This window comes from Euwallacea similis, chromosome 5 (genome assembly GCF_039881205.1).
Source record: "Euwallacea similis isolate ESF13 chromosome 5, ESF131.1, whole genome shotgun sequence".
Lineage (NCBI taxonomy): Eukaryota > Metazoa > Arthropoda > Insecta > Coleoptera > Curculionidae > Euwallacea > Euwallacea similis.
In genome coordinates, this window is record NC_089613.1 from 5,617,499 (window position 1) to 5,635,900 (window position 18,402).

Consider the following 18,402-nt stretch of genomic DNA (forward strand, 5'->3'; position numbering starts at 1 on the left):
CACTTATCGATGAAAATCTTAAGAGGCTGTTGATCCGTACTTATCATCAACTGAGAATTAACGCAATTAAATCGTTTATTAGTAATTCGCCCATTCCGGTTAGAAATACTTCTTAAGCACTGGAGCTGGTTTCGTGGGTACATTAGTGACAAGCTGAAGTCAGCATGCAACATCTTAATGCTTATACATATACAGGTTGCTAATTATGAATGTAGGCAGACTTTAAGTGGTGACTCTGAAGAGTTAAGATTACATTAACGTGGGTCTGCAATGACTGAGTTCTCAAGGATAGGGTGTTCAAATGAAAATTTTAATTTCGTTTTTTGGATAATAAAGCGACATTTTGATGAAATTTCGCATTCCGAGAAATTTGATGGTGGGAAACTTAAATATTTACTCAGTTTTTTGTTAACTAAGAGAGTGTTGAATTCGTCCCATGGGGTGGTGCTGGCCTGACCAAACATATTTCTAGCTAAATTACCGTACACCCATAAATAACACTATTTTTACAGCATGCTCAAGATTGAATAAGGTACTTTATTGCTCGATCAACCTTGGGAGTAACAATATTATCGAAGATTATTTAATTTCTGCGCCTTTTACATACCAAATAGCGTGACGAGCCGGGAATGCCCATCCTCACTTTGCATCCACATTTTAAGAATTGATGTGCCGCTATTATGGTCCATCTGAAATATAATTAATTCCCGACATGATGTAATTTTTTACCCATTGCAAAGTTTTGCATAATGCAAGCCTTGTTACCGTCTCATCGCCATAATGCTACTGTAATGGCTTACAAATCAATTTATTGGATTCATACGCGGTATATTAATTAGCTGCTTTATTTTAATTAATTTATTATTACTTGCCATTGTTTAACAGAGATTTCAGTTGATAGTCAACAGTTGCAAAGACAAGGGGGTACAATCATGTGTCATGTATTTCGAGCCATCAATTTGGTGAGTAGGACTTACAACACTTATCGGCTTAAAGAATTTTAAATTATTTGCCAGAAAACATCATACAGTGCTTTCATTTCAAAACGAACCACCCTAAACAACTCTTGAATTATCTATTGTTTTAAAATTTCCAAAAACACGTCAATTGGGATGTCGAGGGGGAAATTTTTTGAGCTTATGTCCAATCACCTATCTTCATCCCTTGGAGGGCGACTCACCCCTAAAATCTTAAATGGAATGAGGGCTCGAGTGATACCTCATTTTAAAGGGCATGCAAAGATCTTTTCATCTACGAAGCTTCAGCTCATTCCAAAATGGCAGCCACTTGAATTTTGCGATTTTTACAACGAAAAAATTATTTTATCAAATGTTCAAAATGCGACCCGTTATTTTCGAGACAATAACCCTAAAGGAATGCCAAATGCCTTGCATTATTTTGATATCAAAGCAACAAACACTAGTTTTTAGGACTACTTAGTACTATTTTAGCGTTCCTGTTAGAATATTCATGGGTAATATGGATAAATGGATCGGTCGTCGAGGAGCAATAGATTGGCCAGCAAAATCTCCAGATCTTACTCCACTCGACTTTTTTCTTTGGGGTTACTTAAAATCTAAAGAATATAAAACTGCAATTGAAAGTATTCAAGAATTGAAAAACAGAATAACACTGGAATGCAAAGGTATTACCAGACAAACTTTCATTAATGTTCGCAAAGAATTTGAAAATAGACTTTATTATTGTCTTGAAAATAATGAGTCGCATTTTGAACATTTGATAAAATAATTTTTTCGTTGTAAAAATCGCAAATTTCAAGTGGCTGCCATTTTGGAATGAGCTGAAGCTTCGTAGATGAAAAGATCTTTGCATGCCCTTTAAAATGAGGTATCACTCGAATCCCCATTCCATTTAAGATTTTAGGGGTGAGTCGCCCCCTGCTCAAAGGGATGCAGATAGGGGATTGGACATAAGCTCAAAAAGTTTCCCCCTCGACATCTCAATTGACGTGTTTTTGGAAATTTTAAAGAATAGATAATTCAAGAGTTTAGGGTGGTTCGTTTTGAAATGAAAGCACTGTATATTCATCAGCATCACACTTGCTACGAGATAACGTCATGCTCCCCCATGCAGTAATTGACTCGACATCATTTAACGATGGATGCGGTGTTAGATTGATGCTTATTTTTTATGCGAATAATTCATTAATCTTAATTTTTCCTCAATTAACCCATTAAATCTGAGTTTTATTTCTACGTGGCATTTTAAAAGTTGATGTTAGAACTAACTTCACAAGAGTTTAGTTTCTGATTAAACACTTATCATGCAGAAAACTAATCATAAATGGTTTGTCCATCTACTTTTGGTCAGAGCTATTTCCTTTTTTATTAACAAATTCCATATTAACAATAATAGGCGGAGAATGTTTGCAGGCACGTTTTGCAATGCTGTTTGCGTGTTTAATTTCAACATTAAAATCATTCGATTTATTTATTTACAATTTTTTAAGGGACAAAATATGTAGCTTTGTCTATCTACTTTTGCCCAATACTCAACTTCAACAGGAAAAAATATTCAACAGTTAAGAGATGCCAAAAGTGTTGGAGCGAAATTTTGATTTGGTTGTTAGAGTTTCTTGGCAATTTTACAGGATTTTCAATGTAAATATCTCATTTAATGCTCAAATAACCGTTAATGGTAAATCTCTTTCAATCATAAATGAGCCCATGAAGGGATGGTTTCCCAAAGAATATACAGGGTGAGTCGTAACTGAACTGACACAGAGCAGGTATGTGCAGGAGACCTCAAAATATGACAATTTGTTGAATTTTTTCTACGGTTGATAGTTGAGGAGATATTGACCTCCGAAGTTGGCTTGTAAGTTTATAAAAAGGGCACATTTCACTAATGCGTTATTACGACGCAACCAAACTTGGAACATGTTCTTATCAATATATTTAAGTGGTAGAAATGTGAAATCAATAGATGTTCAATAAGGGTTGGATTAAGGGTAAGGTAAGGCCTAAAAGAGTTGGGATTTTTTTTTATCTGGGAAGCAACTAACAAACGAACAATACCATTTAATAGTAAATTTAATTCAAAACCTTTTATTCCCCTTCAAAATTTGTCAAAAGCCTTATTATTTTTGATAAAATCGTAGTTTTGCGAGATAGAACCAAACCACATTTAAAGGGATTACTAGTCAAATGCAATGTAATGTAATGATGTAATGCCATATTTAGGATAATTTCACTTGCGTAACTTTTACAAATTACAAATAGTTTACCAGTCAAAAACTAGGCGATTTAATGCGGCAATCTCTTTAAATCTCTTTAAATTTGGTTTAGTTCTATCCCACACAACCGTGATTTTATCAAAATTGGTAAGGTTTTCAACCCTTTCGGAGGGTAATAGAAGTATAGCAATTAAATTTGCTATTAGATAATATTGTCCGTTTATTAGTCATTTTCCAGAATAAAAATCCTAACTTTTTAAAACTTACCCTAATTCAACTCTTATTGAGAATCTATTGATTTCATATTTCTATCAATTAAAGATGTTGATAAGAATAAAACATCAACTATCAACTATAGAAAACAAAAATCATCAAATCGTCATATATTGAGGTACCCTACACGCACCTGCTCTGTGTCGGTTCCGTTACGACTCACCCTGTGTTAAAGGACAACACTTCATTAATAGACTGATGAGGGTTGGGAGTGTTTAAATTTTTAAATAATAAATACTAAATGCTCTCCAGGGGGGTCATGTGTGTATATCTCTTACACATCTCGTATATTTGTTCATCATATTAATTTAATTCCTTCTCATGACAGTTCGTTGTTGTTGCCACGTGCATGGCAATAGTCTTCGCAGCACCTGCGCCTATACCAAATCCGGCTCCACAGTGGGTGGTGAGCCCTTATGCTTACTCTTACCCATATTACTATAGTAGCTATTATTATGCTGCCCCTTCCTATGGTAAGTATTGAATCATTGAACAGTTTTCCATATAAAAGTTATCCAATGATGAACGCAAAGTGTACACAGGGTGTTGCATAACGTACTGGTTTTTTATTTGCTAAAAATTTTATTCTTTTTTGTGCTGCTGAAGGCAGTCATTGTGCACATTTCAGTTAGTTCTATTTATCTCCACTTTTGTTAACGATTGAGATTTAAGTACTAAGGGCCAAATTATTAATATGCTGTTAGTCATTTTTTTATTAACAACGAGTTAATCTGAAGATCAAAATAATTTCCGTAGCAATCAAGAACCTGACTAGTACCTCGGCTCCAATACTTCTATGGAAATTAGCTTGCAGTTAAAGTTGACAGCATGTTAATAATTTAGCCCTTAATATTATAAAGGTCTTATTTTAATTTTTGAATGCTTATAACTCGGCAACTATGGCGACTTAGACAAATGTCCATAAGGCATTTTTTGCTTAAAATAAGCTCGCACACACGCCCCTTGAATTTGTACAGTATGAGATGCAACACGCTGTATACAGACACCCAAATTAACACGAAATAATCCTAAAGTTCTCTTATTTTATTTTTTCTCAATTCGGAAAGGATTTGATTTGTATGTCTATGACTACAATAGTAATATTATGGAGAATGTTATATGGATATACATATCTCGATTTTTGAAATTTTTAGGTTACGCAATCGTAGGATAAGAACAAGGCAAGGCAATACTGGATTTTGAATTTCAAGGCCCTCACAGCAAACACCTGACATTTTCTTTATTATATGACAATTTACTAATGTATGTGTTCAAGATCTATTATATGTAGTGGTTACACTCCATCTGCTGCTTATTACTCCGTTTTTGGTTTGTTTCCTGTAACTTTGCACATTCCTCATATTATTTCCTTCTTCTCCACATTTAAGAGCTGAACTGAGCTGGAAGACTATCAGGTTCCGGTGGGTAAGTCTGAGGAGTTTCTTGAGATGGAAAATGCTTAGATAAAATAGTCTAAATAGAGGACATGTATGAGAAAATTTTATACAAATTCCAGGTTCTGGTGGGCTCTATTTATGCAGCTAAGGACCGCTATAAACACTTTCCAACTATAATAATTAATGTCAGCTAAATCCCGACATTTTCACTTAAACTCTGGGCAAAATATGCAGGTCGTCACTAAATAAAGCCTAAAAACCTATTAAATTTCAACAACTAATTAGTTGGCAAATTCATTAATATAGAAGAGCAGTTTTTGGTCATTATGAACCTCTTTAAGTATCTTCTATTGAAATCAAATGAGAGCTAAATCCGGTAGTGTTTTACGATAAAATATGGTCAATATTTTAAGGACGGGAGTGAAGTAGTTAGAGGATTCAGTAATAAAAAAAATACTCAGAGAAAGTCTTTCCTGGATGGAAATAAAAATGATCAGTTCTCGGTGAATTTTTAAAGGTTAACGGCTGATCTTAAAAGAAAAAAAAAAATAAATTGAACATTACGAGGATCAGCATCCACGGTATTACATTAGTCGATGTCATTACGAATCACACACGCGTCCCGGCGCCAATTTGCGTAGATCGGCGTCGTCGGGATGAAAATCGATATCAGCTTGTCTCTGATTCCAGCCAGCGACAGCGTCACGTCGACATGTAGTCGGGACAGTTTTTCTTAGAGATAGAGAAACATGCAGCCTCCGTCGCTTCGGGCAGGCATTAGGAATCCAGTGCTTCGCTAGAATAGCCCCCTCACCGCGTAGTAGTGCCACGTCCCCCCAAGGAATCCCCCCAACGGATTCAGTTCTTTTTTGCATTGATCTTTAGGTAAACAAACCGCTCGAATGTTTTGTTTGTTGTGTTATACAGAGTGATTTCAGAGAGCAAAACTAAAATAAAATGAGATCGAAAACTGTTACGTTATTTATTTGTTTTTGGTTAGTTCAGTGAATAAAACGCAATGGACTGGTTTTTTGGCCTGCGGGCTCTCCGGACCTGACTCCAAGCGATTTATTTGTGATTATGGTTATTATAATGAAGAGATAACGTGGAAGAATTGAGATAGCCATGGTGGTTGTTTTAAAAATTCTCTCCATAGATGCATTAACTTTGAAAACACCCTGTATCGCTTCTTATCAATGGTTTTACTGGAGAGATCAAGGTCAAATACCTGCAAGAACTCTACAAAATCAGACTAGCATCTCTGTTTATTTCGGCGCTTTCCTCTGGTATGTAGTTAAAGCTTCCACAACCAACCAACAAAACCATCAGGACCAGCTCTAAGTACATAGAGAATGCTCAACACAAACCGCAACATCCTCTTCAAGGCAACAATCCTGGCTCTGTGCGTGATATCGGTGGTTCACGTGTTCCTTTTTCCCCTCTACGAAGGGAAGGGGGTAGCCCTTCGTACTTTCGGGGACTTTGAACAGAGTCTTTGCACCAACAACATCAAGAGAAGGAAGACATGGAGACTGAGTAGGTGTCCGCAGGATGGGATCGTGACCAACATGCAAGGGGGTAGATTAGGTAAGAATACTAATTGTACCATTTGAGACTGTGATCGGTTTCATTGTTGCACTAAAAAGCACCTTAAGGAAATATTAATCAGTAAACACTGTGTCCGAGTTAAGAAGGGCCACTATGGGGATTTTGAAAACGGTAAGAGATACAGATTTCAGGCTTTCAGAATTTGATAACATTTTATAGTTTAATTGTTTTTAGTCTTTTTTGCGGCATTAATCGAAAAAACTCCTGTACAGACCTGTACACAGTTCCTTAATTTTTAAGAATCAACTATTAGCTACATCAATTAACAGTTTATGTCATTTGGGTGTTTAATAATAATCTAATGGCTGAATTGATGCACTAATTTAATAGGATAAACAAAGAAATAAAATTAAATTAACAGAAGACCTAAAAATTATGTGTGTAGGTTTTTCTAACGTTGTCTAGGGTTTAAATAATAGGATTTATTGATATTAGCCACTCGAAAGGAAGAGGACCCTCTAGATTTGGGGTGCTCTTAAATATTAAAACTAAGGGTAATTAAAGAGTCTCGTACCCTGGCTAGAAAGCAATTACCGACTTATGACACCACCTGCGACGTTACCGTGGTACTGATAACACTTGGCCGGTACTTTTTCATAGATGCCGACAAAGCGCGGCCGCACTTCTCATCAACGCCGACAAAGCGCGGCCGCACTTCTCATCAACGCCGACAAAGCGCGGCCGCACTTCTCATCAACGCCGACAAAGGGCGGCTATCCTTTCCCACAAGTACCGACAAAGGGTGGTTAGACGTATCATAAAATATCAGAATCGCATGAAGATAAGGATTGCGAAACCCTCTTAATTGACGAAAATACTTCTAACCAGGTTGCGACATACATAGGCGTCCTATAGGGGCAACATCAGCCCCCTCACAACTCTTTCATCTTAAACTAGCAGACCTAACTTAATTAACAATATTAGCACTATCACTATATACAACTCAAAGATTTCCTGATCGTGCCTCGACTGTGACGTAAAAACAGAGAAGTCTTTACATATATACAAAAGGGTTAGATCCATTTGACTTAAGAATCCCACATATATCTCTTACGGTTTCTAAGATTCCCATAGTGGTCCTCTTTATCTAGGACAAAGTATAGCGAGCGAACTATTGAAAAACCTCCTACTCCTCACCGTGTACTCATCTTTGTTCACATTGTAAGATTAGACCTATTTTGGAGTTTAGCGCACGAGCTGGCACACCTGGATTAATTGAGATTAAACGTGCTTTCAATTGCGCTTTTTCATTTAATCCCTCGAACTAGCTGGATGAAAGCAGGTAAATAGTTTTATTATTTTATTATTCCTTTACTGAAATTAAGATCTTTATTACCATTACGTCCTCAACCAATCTAATTGGAAGTTATGAGCCAAAACTGTTAGAGCCAAATTATCAATGTACTGTACGTCCACGTAAGATGGCCCGCTACCTTATCTCAAAAATTGCAAGTTTTAGAAAAAAGTCTAATATAAAAGTTATGCAGTTTTTTATAAATTTTTATTTTTTTGTATTTTTGAAGTTACAGAGTGGCCTAAAAAACCGTGGTATAACAAAAGTACATTTTTTTAATGAGACGCCCTATATTTTTTGAAAATTAATTCTTCTTTTAATTCACTTTCAAATGATATAGTATATGGATATAGATACATATTAGACATACTAGATCTTACATACTTAGCTGATTAATACTTTCAGCATTGTTTTTACCTAACTTATTGGGTGATTTATCAATCTAGAATGTAGTTAAAGGATAGAATTCTATAATTGTAAGTTAACTTAATGATAAATATGTAATTAACAATTTAAATATAAAAAAATGGTCCTTAATGGCATTAATCAGTTAAGTATGTAAGATCTCTTCAGTTTAAATATACTGTGCAGCTCTAAATTTTTCCCCCTCCACTTGTTAACTTTTTAACAAATTATTATTTTTTTAAAATTCAAAAGCAGCGTTAAGTAGGACAAAAAATGCTATATTTTGACATTTGTTTATTTTTCTAAATGTTGCTTACGTCACCAGTAGAACAAAATGGCCGATTTTAAAAAATTTAAACATGGGTCAATTGACTCCTCAAATTAAAGGTCTTTCAAAACTGCATTCAACGGTAAAATGCGATTCCAAATCTCTCGATTCGTTTTTGAGGAAAACAGCTATATATTTCGCAGAAAATGCAGTACAAATGCAGTTAAGTAGTATGTAAGCAATGAAAAAACTTTTTTGTTGTTAGGAAATTGATGCATTCGAATTTGTAGAAATGCAAATACATATAGAGTATAGCGCAAAAATTTGAAATAAATTTATTATATCTAAAATGGACAGCTTTTAACAAAAATCCTAAAACACGTCTATTTGAATTTTTTTAGGGGCATTGTAGTGAACATTTTAGAGACGTGACGTCGCCAGAGTAGGTGCAATGATGAAATCTAAAACTTTTTTAAATGTAAATGGGGGCCATGGGCCACCCTACTTGAAAAGTCTTCTCGTCGCTTATTTACGACTAAAATTATTTTTTCTTCAACTTTTAAATCAAATAGTTTATTTAGTAAATTTTAAATTTAGTAATTCTCCGACATTATAATAAACGCACAAAATATCGTATGAACATTCTATTTATGTCTTTGTTTCTTTTTGTGATTTAGAAAAAAATCCTAAAAATACCTAAAAAAGTAATACTTACCTACGATATGCAGAATGATAAAAAAATAGTATTCCAATTTCATATTTATTAGTTGATGTACTGTAAATAAAGTACTATAATTTCGATAAAGATACAAAAGCAATTAATCAAATAATGAAGCTTACAGAGACTAAACGAATTGAAATTTTAATGATGATTGGCCATGAAAATAGAGCAAGAACTCGGGCATAAATGTGTAATTTATTTAATGCTAAGCACCATAAACGAGAACCCGTTTTTCAATCAACAATTAGTAAACTTGAGAAGTTTCGCGACATCGGCAATGTTAAAGATCTCCCCATAACTCCCATAAGATCCCCATAACTGGTAGAAAATCAATATCTGAAATTAAGAAACTTGACGTATTTTTTATATTTCAAGATCTCCATACTAGCTCAAGACAAGTTTCACTAAATAATAATTTACACCATTTGACGATCCTTAAAGTGCTAAAAAAGGGAATGTGGCATCCATACAAAGTGCATCTGGTCCAGGGGCTGTTAGAAAATGGCTTTGATAGACGAATCGAATTCTGGGATATCATTATGGAACTTTTTAACAAACATGAGAGTTTTCTAGCAAAGATGACTTTTTCAGACAAAGCTACCTTTTTGTTCAATGATTACGCAAATCGCCAAACCGACACTAGGCACGCGAAAATCCACACTGGACGGAAAAGGTGAATGTTTGGATCGGAATTATAAACCACCAGATCATAGGACCACACTTTTTGGAGAACTTTTATTTAAGAAATTTAATTTAGAAAATTTAACTGGTGCTCGATATCTTTAATTTCTTCAGGATTATGGCAACCGAATCAGGAATTTCCAAATAGAAATTATTTATGGCTCCAGCAGGATGGGGCGTCCTCATACTATGCGGTTGATGTAAGAATCTACTCGTACTTACATAACGTTTTCTCAGGTAGGTGAATTGGGAGAAGAGAATCGATCGAATGGCCACCAAGATCACCGGAATTGCATCCGTTGGACTTCTTTTGTGGGGATATTTCTTCAATATCATTTCAAAAAAACAAAGTTTATAAAAGTCGACTACACAATTTAGAAGAGTTGAAGGCGCAAATCACGGAAATTGCTTAAACCCCAGATATTCTAGAAAATGTTAAAAAAGCTTGAGCTTTTATTAGTCTCATAGAATAAAACAATTTTACTAAATAAACTGTTTCGTTTAAAAGTTGAAGAAAAATTAATATACTGATGAATAAGCGATGAGGAGAACTTTCGAAAGAAGTGTCACTTGACCATTATTTACATATAAAAAAGTTTTCGATTTTACGTTACACCTACCTTGGCGACGTCACATCTCTAAAATATTTACTATAGTGACGCCCCTTAAAAATGAAAATAAACGTATTTTAGGGTTTTTGTTAAATACCGCCCATTTTAGAGATAATGAATATATTTCGTACGTTTGCGCTACACTGTATATCATTTGAAAATACATTAAAAGGATAATTTATTTTTTAAAAATGCAGGGTGTCCCATTAAAAAAATCAAGTTTGAGGCACTTAAAATGTGAAAACTTTGGATTTTTTTCACAACCTGTATGAAATTTCTCAAAAATTAAAAATATACTCTAATAGAATAACCCTTTGTTTTTAACTGAACGAGTTTTTAAACAATTCAACTGATACTATGTGAATTTATTGAAAATTTTAAACAGCTTATTTTTATTTCGATCTTTACTTTAAATTGAAATAACGCAAAAACTGCTAAAAATTTGTCATATTTCGTACTAACAAAAAATACTTATAATTACAAGCAGAATTAGTATCCATAACAAAATATAGGGTATTCCATTAAAAAATGTATTTTTATCACGCCATGGTTTTTGTGGACCACTCTGTAACTTGAAAAATATAAAGAAATAAAAATTTATGAAAAACTGAATGACTTTTATATGAAACTTTTTTTATAAAACTTACAGTTTTTAAAGTAAAGTAATGGACCATCTTATGTGGGTCACCCAGTATAGTACCACCATTGACACGGATTGGTACTAAAAAGTGGCAATGACGTGTATGCAGTATTTTGTGAAGTAAGGCTCAAGCCATAGCGTGTTCATCAGATAAGATGAGGCCCCACCTTGTTAAACCGTTGTGGTGAGCTGAGTTGAGGCTTAAGCTGCAACGACGTGGCAAATGAGACATTAGCGTCGTAGTTGCATATACTTAAAATCTTGATGATACCAAGGTGTTACTATGCATAATTCTTCATAATTTCGTCTTAAGGGTTGGGGGAAAGGATTTCTCTTATGCCGCTCAGTTGACGCTTACTTGTATCAGGGGGTAAGAAGACCCCTATAATTGTTCCTAGGCGACTTGTTGCTTAGGGGCCGTAGATAGCTTAGGGGGGCCTGTACTCAAATTTTGGGAGATGCGCTAAAATTTTAGGAGGCACTAGGTAGATGTTGAACTTCAAACGGTAATTAAAAGTGATCATCTAGAACTATTGAAAGGACATAAATATGTTACTTTTCTTCATTGCCATCAAGTGCTTATTAAGGTATTTTGTTAACAAAAAACTGCATGAAGTGCATTTTCCGCTGGCGCTGAAGCAACTACTAACCTAAATCAGTTAGTAAATGCACCAGCGCTATTTCAACACGGTACCAACCTGATTCTTAATTTTTCGCGATTCGGCACCGGTTTAACTCATATGGAAGATATATCGATACTTTGGATAAGGAAGATTTGATTTATTGAAGACAGCTCTGATAATCTCATTATGCGGGCATTGAAAGGAATTTGAAAAATTACACTTTTTCCACGAGGGAATCGATTATTGGGGTTTAGTACTATTATATATCATATACCGATATAATCATAATATCATATATCGATCGCACGTGAAGTCTAAGTAGGTAATAAAAGTAATTCATATGAAACATCTCTTTCTGTGTGTGTGTGTGTGTGTATTAAAAATTGATATTTTAAGTGTAACAAATTTGATAAGTGGGGTATTTATTATCGAAGCACTTCGCTAACAGCACGCAGTGCTACGTCTTGCAGTTCCATCGTTTTTATCAACCCAAAACTCCCATAGCATCCAAGGCAAGACGGCAGTACCTTCGACCATAAACCATGCCTGGGATAAGCAGTAAAAAGTTGGTGATGGCGGCTTTAGTGCTATTAATAGTGTTCACAATCGCGTCGTTGTACAAGAACTGCTCGAGATTGGAAACTTTGGAGCCAATGCCCACGATAATACCACTGAGCAATTCCCGGCGAGTGCAAAATTACGAAGAAGCAGACATTCGGATGGTCTTCTCCTACAGGGACCTAGATACGCACTTATGCAGGGAAGAAGTTAACTGGCCCAATAAGACTAAATTCCATTACGAACAGCCTAGAAGAGAATGTCCAAAGAAGGGGATTAGCTCTATTGTTTTCATACGGGGAAGAATTGGTAAAGATCTATTTAGATTCATAACTCTACGATTATGTCTTAGTTTGAAGATGATGATATTAACTAATAGGGGTCTTGCCTATCTTTTACACACGTTACAAAACACTTTGATGTTCACAAACGAAGGCAAATTTCTGAATAGAAAGCCGCCATGTATTACTGTCCTTATGACGTCATTGTGTCATAGAGATGTATCATGCGCCGGCGCAGTTGGTGCACGTAAGCCGCAAGGGGGCCAAGGTCGTTCAATAAGTATTTACTTTCTAACTTATTTAATTCTTTATTAACATATTTTGTCCAAGTTCTTTTTTTGCCACTTGATAAATATATGCTAATTAATTCGCCAGACCCTTCAAAAGCTTAACATGCAAAGATATGTTAAAATTCTCATATGAATAAGGGTCGACAGGGAGACAGAGGCTAGTGAAAGGGATGGGGGAGTCGAGGTAACAATTTCTAAAATATAACAAATAATCGGGTATTTCCAAAAATCGTGAAATAATTCAAAATTTTGAAAAAATTCTAAGGAATACCTCCTTAAATTTATGCCATAAGTTTATGAAACGCCCTGTATACAGTGTTTTGGCGTTTGTAATCCTGACGTTCTACCAACATTCTTCGGCTCTAAAAACTGAAGGTCCGACGTACGTGCCCATCTTATTATCCTCAATCAATTAAGTGTGGGTGCAACGTTACTCAGACACTTTCTATAGGAAGCTGGATTTAGATAAGATTAAACGGCCTCACAAGAATGAATTCAAGTATGGGCAGTGCAGTTGCTTTTATCAAAGAGCAAACTAAAAAAGGATTTTTCTGGATTCAATCATTAAAACAAAGTCGTGAGGACCAGGTCTTGAATTTAAGGGATATGTGCTATTCCACGTTATAAAAAATCTTGGGCCGCCATGGATTGCCGACAGATGGATTATATTAATACATGGATAATATACAGATTGCGGCGACGATTAGTGTCTATATCTATATATATTGTGACGTTTAATGTCTATGAACGCGCATCCACTTCGCGCATCCGGTACGATCTGTGATGTAGCGGCGACAGGAACTAATATAAATTAAGGAGAATGACATCTGTCAAATTTGACAACTGAGTGAGGTAAAAAATTTAGCAAATGGGCTAAATTCCTTACCTCGCTTAATTGTCTGCGTATTAGTTGTACATATTACGAAAGATTTATTCATTTGATGCCTAATTACAAGAGGAAATTTTCAATTTTCTGCCACGCGCATCTTATATTACATTGGCAACTTTTCCTTTTTTGCAGCCAATCAGATGTGGGAGTACGCTTCTGTTTGGGCTGTCGCGAGACGCACCGGCCTAGAGCCCTACATCCCTAGATGCATCAAGCTGAAGCTGGACCAAATCTTCGAGCAACTGTCCGTGCCCGGTTTCGAAGAGATTGCTCATTGCCCTATCGAATTCAACACCTTCGTCAAGTCTATTGAGGAATGGACGTTTACAAATCAGGTAAAAATTAATCAAACCGATTAAACGGAAAATTGTTAATGAGGGACATGTCGGGAAAACGTCCTTGAAAATGTAGGCATGAATGGACGACAAATATTGGTCTACATGTGCGCGAAATTTAATATTTAGTCAATTTCGATTTAGTGTTGTTGATGGGAAACTCAAAAAAGTGATGTGGCTTCTAATGGGCAAAATTCGAACCAAATAGAGCGAGTATTCAATTTGCTGCACGCTAATGTAGAAACGTTCCGCAGCTCCCTCATCGATAATTTTAGTTTCCGGTATGTCAACGGAGTCACGTGAATGTCGCGCATGCCCTTCTGAAGCTTTCCCGGGCTCGTTACCTTTCCTCACTTATTCGCGCTTATTAGCACCATCTTAACAGATTTAAAAAACTTTTATATAGCTATTGGTTCTTCAAAATTATGACGCGTGTTTAGGAACCATCTTGTACAGGGCAAACAAAACTAGTGAGCTAACATTTTTTTAAAATGAATTTAACATCTTTTTAGAGTATTATTTTACCGCGGTACACACTGCAACCAGAGCTGGTCTTAGCGTGGGTCCAAGACATCAAGCAAGAATTCCGCTTTAAGAAGAAATTGCGGGACAAGGCTCAACACACTTTATGGGGATTCGTGCGAAAACTGCCTAAAAAGCAATACACTTTCGTGGGGGTCCATGTACGACGCACCGATTACGAAAAGTACTTAAAAAGGTAGGTATGCTATCACTCATTCGGGGAAACTCCTGTGTCAACCTTTCAAAACTCATTCCAATTTCTCCAAAAAAAAAAAGAAAATACGATGAAGGCCTAGTAGACGTGCAATTCTTCCTCAACGCAATGGCCTATTTCCGGAACAAGTACCCCAACCCTCTCTTCATCTATGTGACCGATGACGCGAAATGGTGTTTCAACCATTTCGGAAAGTTCAAAGATGTCTTTGTGGCCTCCTACAATTCGAACAACACTCCAGCTCAAGACCTGGCCATCATGTCCTCTTGCAATCATACCATCTTTGATTACGGGACCTTCGGGGAATGGGGGTCAATTCTGGCAGGTGGGGAGACTGTCTACTATAACATGACGCAGAATATCAAGAAAGGAACTTGGAGGGTTATGAAGAATTGGATTGGTATGAATTGATGAGTAGGTAGAAATAATTTTTCTGCAATAGGCATAGTCTTGTGTTTTTGAAGGAACTTTGATACGTTCGCCAAGTACTAATAGAATACAGGGTGTTTTAGCGAAGAGGTAGACCTTTACGAGTCTTGAAAGTATACATGGAATTATTTTTGAGGGCAATTTGACTTATCTATAACGGTGATATATTAGAGCTTTCATGAAATCACGAAGAAAAATTATTTCGTGTATATCTGGTTGTCTATGCGAGACTCACCTACGAGTACATGATATACGAGGACTGATCAAAGGCAAAACTTTCCTTGTGGCTGACTAAAACTTAAAGCTGAAGTCTCGAATATTTTTTCAATGAAACATTGTGGTAGTTTACACAATGTTTTATCAAATTATCAAAAATGTCTCTAAAAGTGGCGAAGGTTCGCTCTTAATAAGCATCATATGAATAACAGTACAGAGTCTGCAAATAACAGTGGCACCATCTTGGTTCGATTTTCTATCGCTTTACAAACTTCTTGGACATTGGCAGATACTTGCCTCGTTGCTACAATCAGGTGGGGCAAATTATCTGTATGAAGTAAACAGCTCTTTTGTATACTATAAAACTAACATGTCTCAACGTCATTCTAAAATATATGCTGTTCCAGCTCATTAAAAATGGGGCGGTGCCAAGGATATCAATTATTTTGCTCCTGTATACATAACGAATAGTGACATTAGCTGAGTTTGACATATGAAAGAGGTTAGAAATCGAACAAATGTCCCCATAATATGACACGAGTTACGCAAAATAGCATTTCCTAATGAGTTTCATACATGATTTTTTTCTAATTTCACACTTTACCGTGCAAAAAAATTTTAAAAAACATAGAAATTTGGGCCTATTAAGTTGTTTATAAGCATTTGTAAACTGGAACTGAAAAATAAAAGAAATTACGAAATTTTCCTGTTTAGCCATCGATTTTGATTAAGAAAATTTTGTCACTTTATTTGCTAAAGTTAGAAATAATGCTCATTTAACGTGTGAAAATAATTATATCACACAACAGGACACTCAAAAGGAAGAAGTTACTTCCCTGAGGAAAGAACCATTCTCTCAAATGTAAGTGGTAAACCCACTTCGTTGTACACTCGTAGAAAGAAAATGACGACTACATCCCAACTTTTGTCTTCACTACTTTTATTTTGTCCTGCGCGGTATCTCTTACTTAAGTTTCTACGCGAAAGTTCCTGCATTTTTCATTTGCAAATAACGGTCAGGTTTGTGGATTCCACCAAAACAAACGTGAAGCAACGTACCTATTCCTGGGTTTAATTCAAGTTCCCGCTTTATACCCTGCATAAAATGTGGCCCTAAGAAAGCTATACATCCAGACACGATAACTTTGGAAAAATATACTTTTATATGCACAAGGTGATTATTTTTGCGCATCAATTATAGGAAATCTGCCTTAACTTTGACTTGGTCAAATGCGACCCAACTTTGTCATTAGGAAATAACGGATTTGGTGTTTAAATATCAAACAACTTTTCGGCTATTATTTAGAGACACCCTGTATATAAAGAGTGCCAAACACGTTGGGATTTACGTCTTCTAAAGATGAGACTTAAGTAACAATTTATTCAGGATTTTAGTAATATGAGTAATATAATTAACACTATTATAATATCAATCCGAATATTGTAATAACATTGTGTGTGAATATTATACTGTAGCGTGCACTACTATAGTGAATTAAACCATAAGAATAATTATCTCTATTCGTGAATAAAATTGCTGTGTGGTGGGCAACAATTTTACAAAATACAGGGTGTTTTAAAAAGACGATGCCAAACTTAAGGAGGTAATGGAGGACGTTGCGGTAGAAAATGTTTGCATATAAACCCCTAGTCGAAAATGAGCCGTTTTGGCTCTGGAGCAATTTTTTTCCCAAAAATGTAACGTTTTCTCGTTGAGACTAAGACATTTTGCCTGCCATGTGCGTGATCACCTACACCTAGAATTTTCTGGGCGATAGATGAGAATAGATCTCTCAGTTGGCCAACGTGACGTCCCGATTTAACCCCGTTGTATTTCTTTCTCTGAGGTTATAACAAGTCCTTGATGTATGAAACCCCTGTAGCCACCTACGAGGAGCTGTTAGGGCATGTGCTGGCAGCCTGTTTTTTGTTTAGCAAGATCCGCACATGCTGCAAAAAGTACACGATTCTATGATTCATCTTTAATTTTAATGTGTGTATGTATGTATGTATTAATGTACTTAATATATATATGCCAATTTATGTAACGAGGTGAGGGGTCGCTATTTTAAACAAAAATTATAAATTTATTATTTTTGTGTTGTGTTTAATCAAAATTACTTAAATATTAATGTCTTTTAATGTCAATAAGATGACTTTTTTTGGATGAAAATTGCTTCAGAGCCAAAACGGCTCATTTTCGATTAGAAGTTTATATGTAGAAATTTTCTACTGCAACGTCCTCTATAACCTCCTCAAATTTGACACCACCTTTTTAGAATACCCTGAATATTAGTTTATAAATCCATTCTTGGTGCGCCAAATTCTTCTACAAACTGTGATCTCAACCGACTTCTCAAAGTAGTACCGTATACTTACAGTGAAGCAACCTGCATTTTCTCATCAAGTTTATGCATGTCTGATGAGTAATGCAAGCATCTTTATCTAGTAAGTACTCAGGTAACTCTACTGTAGTTCAAATTCCCTTTAATTGTTATTATAACCACGATAATATTTTTAAAGAAAACTTAAAATAAAGCTTTAAATATACTGAAAAATGGTAAAAAATATGATAACATTAAGTTGCATTATATTCGTGCCAAAAAAGCGAAAACAAATGATTCCTCGTTAGTATTTATTATTATTTATATGAAATATACCGAAGTCTATATCTACCTTAACTCTATAGTATGTAAATAGCATAATCTCTGTGATAACTTTACTATAAAACAATCACTGTAGAGACAAAGATAAAGTAGACTCTATATTGAATGTTTCTCTGATTAGCCGCAGGAGTAAACAATTATGTACACTTGAAATTTATTTATTAAACGTGCATTTATTTATTGCAAATTGCAACTAAACCAGCTGTAAAATATATTAAATATAAATGTATTTAAGTAAATCAATAAGTTTCCTTATCCTACAGAAAAAGAGACACTTAAAGTGCC

At 35.4% G+C, this 18,402-nt stretch overlaps 1 protein-coding gene and 1 long non-coding RNA gene across 2 annotated transcripts; both read left to right on the forward strand.

Annotated features, from left to right (window-relative positions):
* Nucleotides 1-856: 856 nt before the first annotated feature.
* LOC136409149 (uncharacterized) lies at nucleotides 857-4,773 on the forward strand. Its single transcript, XR_010752155.1, has 3 exons — nucleotides 857-962; nucleotides 3,798-3,942; nucleotides 4,624-4,773. It is a non-coding gene; the product is annotated as an uncharacterized lncRNA (long non-coding RNA).
* A 745-nt stretch (nucleotides 4,774-5,518) lies between these two features.
* LOC136408975 (galactoside 2-alpha-L-fucosyltransferase SEC1-like) lies at nucleotides 5,519-17,967 on the forward strand. Its single transcript, XM_066390226.1, has 5 exons — nucleotides 5,519-5,751; nucleotides 6,161-6,453; nucleotides 13,868-14,070; nucleotides 14,583-14,788; nucleotides 14,869-17,967. The coding sequence occupies exons 2-5, from the start codon at nucleotides 6,219-6,221 to the stop codon at nucleotides 15,215-15,217; spliced, it is 993 nt and encodes a 330-aa protein (XP_066246323.1). The 5' UTR covers nucleotides 5,519-5,751; nucleotides 6,161-6,218; the 3' UTR covers nucleotides 15,218-17,967.
* Nucleotides 17,968-18,402: the final 435 nt, after the last annotated feature.